This window comes from Musca vetustissima, unplaced genomic scaffold (assembly GCF_032173495.1).
Source record: "Musca vetustissima isolate MV318-11 ecotype Yass unplaced genomic scaffold, APGP_CSIRO_Mvet_v1 utg2353, whole genome shotgun sequence".
In the NCBI taxonomy this organism is placed as follows: Eukaryota; Metazoa; Arthropoda; class Insecta; order Diptera; family Muscidae; genus Musca; species Musca vetustissima.
In genome coordinates this window covers 320,775-331,963 of record NW_026881610.1, presented here as the reverse complement: position 1 = coordinate 331,963, position 11,189 = coordinate 320,775, and the positions used below count along the sequence as shown (strand labels likewise).

General features: G+C 31.6%; 2 protein-coding genes across 2 annotated transcripts; both read right to left on the bottom strand.

Annotated features, from left to right (window-relative positions):
• Nucleotides 1-5,271: 5,271 nt before the first annotated feature.
• Nucleotides 5,272-7,456, bottom strand: LOC133327567 (cell cycle control protein 50A). Its single transcript, XM_061536083.1, has 6 exons — nucleotides 7,375-7,456; nucleotides 6,889-7,160; nucleotides 5,992-6,199; nucleotides 5,728-5,930; nucleotides 5,526-5,661; nucleotides 5,272-5,458 (listed from the first exon to the last, which is right to left on the bottom strand). Exons 1-6 carry the CDS (start codon nucleotides 7,430-7,432, stop codon nucleotides 5,274-5,276), a joined length of 1,062 nt encoding a protein of 353 aa, XP_061392067.1. The 5' UTR covers nucleotides 7,433-7,456; the 3' UTR covers nucleotides 5,272-5,273.
• Nucleotides 7,457-9,552: 2,096 nt separating this feature from the next.
• On the bottom strand, nucleotides 9,553-10,032 carry LOC133327579 (uncharacterized). The gene has a single exon (XM_061536095.1). It carries the CDS (start codon nucleotides 10,030-10,032, stop codon nucleotides 9,553-9,555), a length of 480 nt encoding a protein of 159 aa, XP_061392079.1.
• Nucleotides 10,033-11,189: the final 1,157 nt, after the last annotated feature.

Below are 11,189 nucleotides of genomic sequence, written 5' to 3'. Positions count from 1 at the left end.
TTTAGCCGATGTGAATATAGTATTGATGTAGGTTTGGCGTTAAAAAAACGTTAAAACCGGTTATCTTAAGGGGGAAACTCCTCATGAAAGCTGATGCGTTATCCAGAATATTAAAAATACATAAATTTCATTAAATAATACACGCCTTGGTGGCTTTGAATATTGCTCAAAATTGTCATTAAATAATTCACGTTCTGATTGCTTTCAAAATTTCTCAAAATTGTCATTAAATAATCGACGCCTTGATTGCTTTGAATATCCCTCTAAATTTCATTAACAAATTCACACCTTCATTCCTTTAAATATCCACTCCTTAAACCCTTAAAAATCCACCTATTAAACCCTTTAAATCTCCCTCTACAATTCATTAAAAAATTAAGGCTTTCACACCTTTAATTTTTTTTAATTCTACGTCTTATGTCCTTTACAATATGTTAAATATATATGCCATAAAACCTCTAAAATATATTTAACCAGTAAGGAAAGTAGTAAAGTCAGACGGAGCCGACTATATGATACCCTTTACCACATTGGATACCTTTACCACATTTTTTGAATAACCATTGACATGAAATTGGTCTAAATAAAATGCGTTTAGATGTGATCCGACGTTATTGATCGTTACTACGATCAGTAACTGGGTACATTTGCACCTTTTTCGAAATAATCATTTCCGACCCTATAACGTATATGGGCAATATTGCCAATTTTTTAACATAGCTGAAGCGGAGGTTCACCCCTTTATAACTCGGGAACTACTTAAGTATATGAAAAAAAGTGAATAGTTATGGGTTAATTAATCTGTCGTTGCAAACTGTTCATGATATTAACCTCCAAACTCTATTTTGGTGGAAGCTGTGTCTACTTTAATGTAAAAAAATGTGTAAAAACAGGTTGAGGCGAACCAGTTTTTTTATGTTCTCTATCGATTTGTGACTAAGCCACTCATTGCATGGCCTTCGTGTCAAAATAAAACTAGAAGCCAACAAAATGGGGACTACGCCCCTTATGTATCATTTTTCAAAATTTTAACTGCATCTACCTTTAAATGATGCTGACATTTTGAAGCTCGATTTTGAGTGTTTTTTGAATTTTACTTCTAGCTTTAATACGCAAACACGAATTTATAAAAATCGATTATAAGATTATTGTAGTCGCGAATCTGCGTAATTTGATATGTATTTTGTGTATGTAGTATTCACAGCTTCAGAGTAATACTCATCCGAAGGTGCGAATTTTGTGCGATCAAATTTCTAAAAAACCTATTTTTCGGGCCAAATTTTTAGATCTGTCAACTGAATGATATGGGTACCCGCGATCAATAAGGTTTTTTACGTTTCGGATGATATAAAATCTTCTTCGTGAAAATCCATCTACTAGAACGGCGGGAACTGGCCTTCCAAAAACACGAAATTTGGCAAAAAATGTTTTTGAAAATATCGCGGATTTATTTGCGTTTTCTGTGTATCATTTCCACTTCAATAAATGACCTCATACGAATTGTGATCTTTTTCGAAAAGAGAACTTTAAAAACTTCAGCCGAAAGAGAGATGTACGCAATTTATCTCAAAAATAGATTTTGCTGGCACATCCATGGTTCTTAATGGACCACATTGAAATGGTATATATCGATGTATTTTTTTAGGGTGCACACCGAAATCGGATGCGCGTTAATGGCATATGGAGTTTTCGGAAATTATTCGCGTTTTACGATTTTTTGGGTACCTCAATGTAACGTGCGGCACATCTTAACCGTCAAATGAAATTTCGCAAAATTTATATGGATGGGAAGATAAACTTCAGTACTTCCTGGAAACCGCATGCGCATCAAATGATTTTAAGAATTACGCGATTTACACGCAATTTAAAATGTATATTTCATAATATTATTTTATTTTATGATTTATTCCTATTTATAGAATTCTATGATTTATCGGATGAGTCTTGATATAATCCGCAAGGCGTATACTTATACACAAAAAGTGATTTCTATTCTATATGTCAATTTTTCGGCGAAATTCGGGTAAAATAGCAGAATAACCCCAACATTTTTTTTCTGAAATTTTTTGTATACAAATAAAAAAATAAATATTATGACATTATTTTTTCGAACCAAAAACAAATATTTTTCCTCAATATCTTGTTTTGTTGTCGCTGTAATTTACAAACCACTACACGGACTTGTGTGATTTTGATATCATTTGGTTCATCATGGTGTTTAGATTATGCAGATATTTTTAAATTAATTTTTAGGTTTGTGTATGTCATTAGTATAATGAAAATATTGATGTAATCTGCTATATTTTTTTTCTCATATTTCGCGAAGGTGTGCAACTTTATCGCGATTATTATAATATATTCATATTATTATTTTACGGAGGAAGATCTATATCAACGTTTTTGGTCATTATAATAAACGGCGTAATTTTAAGATTTTTTCTTATGCCCAAAATTAAACCCTCGATAACTTTTGCGCGCATCAACCAAAAATTTGATCGCGAACGGTTTCGGAGTCTGAACATTTTTCTCTATATGTGTACCAAAAATCATTGATGTGCCACAAAAACAAAAAAGCTGATTTTTTGAAAATGGAATATTAAAAAATTGGCAATATTGCCCATATATATTCTCAATCAGCGCAAAGGTATAACATTATATAAATCAAACTATTCATTACAGAGCCTCAAGTGGACACTAGTTCATTATTTGGAGGTCAATTAACTGAAGTCAGTCGAAAACATATATAGGAACAATATTTTCATCTGAACCAATTTCTACGAAACGTAATATTCTAGGCTCAATTTAATACCTTCACTTAACACATATCAGGCTATACTGTCGTAAGAACGTAGTGTAAAATTTTATGTCAATCAAAAAAGCATGAAGAGTTTGGTACACGATTCACGTAAAATCGGACGAAAATATATTGGGAGCTATATCTAAATCTGAACCAATTTTTTTAAACATATTTACCAGTCGTTATTGTATACCCATTTCGATATGTTACGCATAATGTTGTGTCAATCGGACACAGTTTAACTCTTTGGTGTATTATTTATAAATAAGAGCTATATCCAAATTGACACCGATTTCAAGCCAATCGGCTTAAATTTTACTTATTTGACTACGTTGTACCAAACGGCCGAAATTCAACTCTTTGGTGCACCATTTGCTTAAAAAAAGGGGACTAAAATATATATGGAAGCTATATCAAAATTTGATTTCAATAAAACTTGGCACACTTTAGGCTATCCTAACTTCAGAATGTTGTGAAAAATTTCGTGCCATTCGGCCTAAATTTGAATCATTGTTGCAGAATTCACATATTGGACCTATATCTAAATCTGAACCGATTTTAATAAAACTTGGCACACGTTAGACTGTCCTAACTTCAGTACTTTGTACAAAATTTCGTATTATTCGGCCTAAATTTGACTCTTTGGTGCACTATTTGCTAAAAATCGGACGAAAATATTTATGGGAGCTATATCTAAATCTGAACCGATTTCAATGAAACTTGGTTCACCTTAGGCTATCCACATTTCAGTCCGTTGTTCAAAATTTCGTGCCAATCGGTGTAAAATTGACTCTTTGTTGCACCATTTTCTAAAAATCGGACGAAATGGGAGCTATATCTAAATTTCAATAGGGTTCGTCCTTGAGCAAAACAAATGGGCTGCGACCTGTACTTTGTTTACAATTTAACATGGACAGACAGACGGATTCTATGCATATTCTTAAAAGGAACCATAGGTCCCACTCGTTTCCTTTTGCCTGTTACAAACATATGCACTAAGACATAATACCCTGTACCACAGTGTGGTAAAGGGTATAAAAATGTTCGCCTTAGGATCTCAAAAAATTATTTAAATATCCACGTCCTAGTTATCTAAACATATATCTAAAATTCACTATCAAAATTTATTTAAAACCTATACCATATTACTATTAACCTGCCCAAAACCTGCAAACATGCCTCTACATTTATTACTAATAAACGCCCTATGTTATCTTCCAAATATCTCTCTAGAATTAAAAAAAATGCTCGCAATAAGACCTGAAAATATCACTGTAATATTTATTAAAACATATACACTTGAAGTCGTCAAACATTTATTTAATTCTTCATTCCTCTAAAATTTAATAAAAATCCTCCTCCTTCAATCCTAACCCTCTAAAATGCATTGATGTGTCCTACCCCCCTAGGAAAATTCATTGTATTTAATTGGTGTATATAATGTTTATTTGAAAGATCACAAGTGATTTTTTTTGTATTAATAAATTATGTGCTTATGTGTTATAATAAAAAAACAACAATTACAACGAGAAAAAATTTAATAGAAAAAAGTACACATATTAATTTGTTCTCATTCAAAAAAAAGTAGAATCGAATATCAGGTAAACGGAATACAAGTATATATAATGGTTTATTATAAATTTGTTACCTTATGCAAAAATAAGTATGTTTTAAACTAAACAAATACATTAATTAAAAAAACAATTTCTTATCAAATATAAACAATACTATTTATAGTAAGACACTTGATAGTTTTCAGTATAATCGTATTAGAACATCTAATTACATAGGGATTTTTGTTTTGTTTTGTAATTCCATTAAATCTATTTGTTGTTTGTTTCATATACTACAAGGACAGGACAGTTGTGGAAACGAAGATTAGCTTTAACATTGTCACAAACTAAAGTGTGCTGCTTCATTTTTTGTTTTATTTGGATCTTCTTTTGTATTCAATAGCGCTTATGAATATGGTGTGCGAGGATTCACATTGATCATTTCGGCATTGCTGTAAAGAAAACAAAAAATAGAATATTATTAAGTTCATACTATATAATAGGGATTAAAACTATGTGTAGAAAACTATATTAAGGCCCCCAAGCCATCGGTGTTTGTGCAATCTCCATATTGCAACCTTTATCAATTATTTTTAAAGACGAAAATAGATTTGTTTCTCTATACATTTTCCTCAAAGCAAAACAGGAGGTAGGACGAAACTGTGCCGCATGCCAATGTGCCCACAATTCTTATTGCTTGTGCATGTGCTTGCTTACTGAATAAATAAATGTGCAAAACAAAATGTTTCCCCTTGCCTCAATTAACCATTTTACACTTTAGATTTCTTTAATATTCAATTTTTATTGTTTCCAATAAATTCAACTGAAAAAAATTAAATTTTACACCTCTTATTTAAACCAAAAAATAAATAAATAAATGAATAAAAATAGTAAATAAATAAAATTTATACGAAATACAATTTTCATGGTAATATATCAAACCTTTTACTACACTTGATATGTATGATCAACAAAGCAATGCCAAGTATAAGACAAATACAGCCAACAACAATATATGCAATGCCCAAGAAGGGATTTTTGCCACCCAATAGCGATGTTGTAGATAGGATCATTTTCTTGGAACCATTAAAAGCGGATACAGGATATTCTGCAAAGAAAATAAATTAAATTAACAATGCAAAAATCTGTAAAACAAACCATTCAAAAATACATACGATAATTTATGGATAATTTATATTGACCACTCTTTAAGCCATTTTCAAAATTCGGCTTACTGTGATCAATGCGTCGGTATAATTTACGAAAACTGGGCAGAGCAGCGGTACGCATCCAAACAATTAGATCTTCATTCTGCAACAAATTGAAAACAACATTAATTCATATTCATTGTTTTGTGCTGCCATTTTTACAACCCACCTGAAAACCATTGTTATCGGGATTTTCCTCATCCAATTCCCACAATTCTTTACTCCAGAACTTGGGCTTAGCAAATTTACGCTCCAGAGCAGCTTGTAAACTTCCTTGAGGATTACGGAATTTTACTTGTTTATCAGATGGCCATGCAATACCAGTATTCAACAAAGGAACTGGTTTGCTATTAAACTCCAATGACATGGAATCTAGGAAAAGGTAGAAAATACAAATTAATAATTTTATTTAGGGTCGTTTGAATTGGTTTACCATTGAATAGTGAATTGGCAATAGCACCACAGGGTGCAATTGGCAATTGAACGCCAGTTATTGGATCATCATCATAGGCAAATGGTACACAATCTGTGGATGGGGTCTGTGATAAACGACCCAGTAATTGATCATCATCTCGTGATTTTACATATCGTCTGTGATTTTGATAATAATTACTAAGACCATAATACATGTAGACATTTCCCTGGAAAGATTGAGGAAATGGATAGAATATAATTTAAAGGTTTATTTATATAGATTTATTAATAAATATTCAACCTAAGACTACTAGAATTCATTAAAAATCCACGTCGTTATCTACTTCTATTTATATCTATTTAAAATTCTTTAAAAAATCCATGCTTTAAATCCTCGTGGGAATATGCAGATGGTGCATTAGTATTTGTAGTATAACCTATATGAGAGAAATATTTTAAATACGATTTAGACTATAGTTTACATGCATCATTCTAGGCTTATGTCTGGCTATTTTAACTATAGAGGCATTAGTACGGAGAACAACCATAAAATCGGATGATATGAGATCAATATTATTCTTATTGTATAACAACTGAGCCGATTCTCATCAATTTTAATAGTGATCCTTGGGGTCCATTGGACAACCGTAAAAGCAATTAAGAAAGTCACTCCATATCTATTGTAATTTATTTTTTTATTGAGTTTTTTTCTTAAAAGTTTCAAAGGGTTCTTGCTATTGCGAATATTGCGTTATCAATTTTTAGACCCACATAGTTTCCAAAATAACAAATATTTATTTCAAAGATTACCATTCAAATTTCTAATCGCAATCGAATAACCAATACTAAAATGTTAATAACTCTAAAAATAGTTATCTATTTGGTTATTAGCTTTCCGTTTATTACTCATACTCACCACAAAATCTTTATCTAGAGTAAATGTTATTTCACATTGGCATGTTGAACTTGGATTCTGTTCCAGATAAGACGAACATGTAACATTCTTTTGGCCAACTTGAAGACAATCGGTGTAATCAATGACATGTTCACTAACTTCATCGGAAAAATATAAGAGGGCCACACCAACTGGTATAAAGAGTATACCGATAATGAAGAATGTTGGTAGGACAGTACCAGCGGTCAAGACAGGTTGCCAGGCTGGTAAACGTTGTTGTTTAAAGGCAGAATCTGGAAAGGAGAATCAATTTAGTATCCACACTAGAAATACATTTGGAAAATAAAATCAAAGTCTTTATTCAATTGATTTGATTTACGTTTACTACATTTTGAGTCATAAGGCATATGGTGGCCCTATCAATGACCCCCACACCTCTTAATCACTCTGATATATTCAACTGTTTTCTTTCTCACGTACATTAATAGACAATTTTTTTCTTCTTACCTGAAGGTCGTTTGGACTTTTGTTGCAGCCCTTGGGCTTCTACAGGCTGCGAAGCCATTTTCTTTTGTAAATAGTCACCTGTAAAATACTAAATATCCAAAAGCTTTAAATAATTATTAAAAATTAATTGATTTAATCAACAGAAAAACAATACAAGTAAAGTCGTCAACTACCAAAAACTCCTTGTCTGCAAAATAGGTATAACTAAATCGTTTATTGCTAATAGAGTTCTAAAGTTCACGAATTTATGAGTTCACTTGGACGATTCATTGAAAAGAGCCCGTGAACAATTTTAGTCCAAATAGTTCAATTTAAGACTTATACCATGGTACAATTATAAAAGGTAACAGCCAAGGTAGATATACAAGGTAGCCGCATCGGCGAATTTCTACAACAAACATCGGTTGTTGTATTTTGATATGTCAAAAATATTTTGCAAAAACAAACAGATTTACAAGATTTTTTTACAAAAATTCTTGTAGAAAATGTTAATAAAAGTAGTGCCAAAAAAGCTTTTCGAAATTCGGAGATTTTCATTTATAATTTTGTTTTTTAATTTTTTGGTTCAACACTACAACAACATTTTTGACATTTATTTGCCCAACAGCTGGGCCGATGCGGCTACCTTATTAAATATACCTTGGTAACAGCAAATCCCAGCTGATTTGATTCCAACGTAATACTAGTGTCAATATGAATTTGACAACTTATGTTTTTAAAAATCACCCAACAGGAAAATTGGGAACGCATACAATTTGAAATTGTTCTTTATTAAATGTGCTACCGTATTCAATTTACTCAATCTGCCTGCTGGGAAAGTTTCAGGAAGCAAATCTTTCTTCAAGGAATAACTCGCTATTCCCAGCTGTTTCATATGTGTTATACATATATGTGGCAATGGCACAATTAAAGGAAAGATGTGGACGCGATAGAAATATAAATTTGAAAGATTTTCATTCATGTTTTTCAATTTTTATTTTGAGGATTCGAAAATATTTCATTTTCAAAATAAAAATAATTTGATGATAATTTGTTTGTTTGTTTACATTTTTCTGTCAAATGAGTTGACACTAGTAGAACTTACAACAACAAATTTTCATGTGGTTGTTGTATCGTTTTTTGTACAACAACACTTGCTGTTACCTTCTATTATTATACCATGGACTTATACCAAGAACAAATAAAAACCACTAAGGAAATTTCAAAAGTCGGACGAGGCCGACAACATGATACCCTTCACCACTTTGGGTACATACCAGAGATTATCATATGTACAATATCCTTTAGATATAATATACATATCATCTTTGGAGGACCATTGAAATGGAATCGGACGAAATTAACTGCGAGAATTGCATAGATATTTGAACAAAATTAAACAATCCATACACATACCAATCTGAAATTTATGATAAATTGAATGTCAATCATCGAGCAAAATATGTATAAAATCTACATAAAAGTTTGGTATGCTGCAGCACAGTGCGCTGTCCAAAATCTATCTCGACATAATCGAACGAAAATATATATGAGAGCTATATCTAAATCTGAACCTATTTCAACCTATTTTGAAAACTTGTAAATCTCATATGAAGCGAATTTCATCCAACTTTTTTTTATATTTTTGCCAGCTATAGATCACGTCCGCAGATTCTTTCCCTCTGGAACCTCCCAATAAATTTGTGTGTCATAGACTGGTGGTATATCATTTTGACACTTTTTTACTTGTTAATATTCATTTTAAACTGAAAGAGAAATACAAGGGTCACAACGATCTTTGAAGACCCAGACCTCATGAAGTCTTCGGCTAGAACTATTAAACCTCTGTATAAATTCATATGATTTTTCTTTAATTCCAACAAAATAATTTCTTCTCGCTTTAGTATTTTCCAATTCACGTGCTTTGCTCTGATAAGCGTATTTAATAATATTGCAATCTTTATTGTACGTACCACAGTAATAAGCGTTTCCCCCTTCAGATATACAAATAATTAAAATGAGTTATAATAATTGCCAATACATTCCAAAAATATTCCATCATCCCATTATAGATACACAACAATAGCAATACCATTTTTGTTTATATCACTTTTTTATTAATTTTAAAACTAAATTATGAAATAAGCTGGATAATGAGAATTTCACAGATACGCCTCTCCTAACATACAAGCCAAAAATTTAGTAACATTCATTTTGTATAGATCGTTCCAAGGAGAAATTATATTCATCCTGTTCGGTGACGGACATTTGTCTGGTTAGGAACGCTAAAATACCATCGACTTGAGTTTGTGTATCATCAAATGTAGATTTTGTACAAAGTTGTGGTGCCAGAACAAATGGTATGTCGTGCACATAGGGAACTGGATGATTTTGATTTTGTGCTATACTATTCGATTCGTTTCCAACTCGTGGTGGTGGTGGTGGCGGACCATATGGATATGTTGGATATGGCGATCCATAGGCTCCCGCACCTGGTGGTATTTGCGGATACATTTGATGTTGAGGTGGTGTTGGCTGTTCAGGTCTAGTATCGCCTTTCTTCTCCACAAATATGAAATCATCTGCTCCGCTATTTTGTGAGTCATTTGTCGATGAAGGTCCTTGTATTATGACAGGAGAATCGGGATTCTGTGCTTTTTTCGTAAAGAATGAAAACATTTTTTTATTTTCTTTTTTTAGTAAATTAATAGGTCTATTATTTAGAAGATGAAGAGCTATATATTATTTATGTTCTTTATTATTAATAAAACGTCATTTCCAAACAATAAAGAACACTGTCGAATCTATTGAATTGAACGGCGTACAATCTAGATGAAACGACGGCTTTGATTTCTGTTAAAGAATGCATCTTCAATATGGATGTGTGTGTATTTTTTGTGTCATATACATTAAGCTTTAAATATAAATTCTTTACAGCTCTTTAAAACGGCATTTACATTAAATTTTTTACCGGGCTAATCTACTTTATTAGGACTTTTTTTAAATATATACAATGGAATTGACAATTTGTATTTGTATTTTTTGTATGTCTCGTCAACAAAGAAAAAATACCCCCTACGCTGTGGGCCATGGCATAACCACGATGCCATAATAAGTTGTCGTATCAAAACAAAAATTTTTGTTTTTGTCTCGACAACATTTAACTGTGACTACATTTATCGTAGTAAAAAGTAGTAGATTCTTGGCTCGATATCGAGCCATATTCGCCAAAAAACGTAACCTTCAAATTTGAAATTTTACAGTAGAAGGTTTCATTTAATAAATTCAGATTTAACAAAGTTATTATTTTGAAATTCAGAACTATAGTTTTGTTATAATACGGCATTTACATTAGAACTTTTTACCGAGTTAACCTACTTTATGAGGATTTATTTGGCATATATTCAAGGGAATTGAAAATTTAAACCCACTGGGTTAACCAAATCCGGTTAAATGTAAACGACCTTTAAACTAGTTTTGTTTTAAAATATTGTTCTAAATTTCAAAATAATAGCTTTATTAAATCTGAATTTATTAAAAGAAACCTTCTATTGTAAAATTTCAAATTTGATGGTTAAGTTTTTTTGGCGAATATGGCTCGATATGTAAAGAACATATTGTGTAAAATTGTGTTCCCGTACTGCAAGAATCTGTCACTTTTTACTACGATAACAAATTTTCCTTTATGATATCGAAAAAATAGTAAAAACTAGTAAGTTCTCGCAGGACGCGAACAAGCATAGATCTAATGCAACCGTGCCGTTAAAGAGCATTAATTTTGAATTAAATGTAAGGACACGTAAACAAAAAAATTTCAATATGGGGGTGTTACCGTT

Excerpts from the sequence above, each read along its gene's own strand:
- LOC133327579 (XM_061536095.1), bottom strand. The coding sequence starts at position 10,032 with ATGTTTTCATTCTTTACGAAAAAAGCACAGAATCCCGATTCTCCTGTC.
- LOC133327567 (XM_061536083.1), bottom strand. The coding sequence starts at position 7,432 with ATGGCTTCGCAGCCTGTAGAAGCCCAAGGGCTGCAACAAAAGTCCAAA. Across the intron at positions 7,161-7,374 it reads AAAGTCCAAACGACCTTCAG|ATTCTGCCTTTAAACAACAA; the intron begins GTAAGAAGAAAA and ends TCTCCTTTCCAG. Across the intron at positions 5,931-5,991 it reads TGCCAATTCACTATTCAATG|ATTCCATGTCATTGGAGTTT; the intron begins GTAAACCAATTC and ends ACCTTTTCCTAG.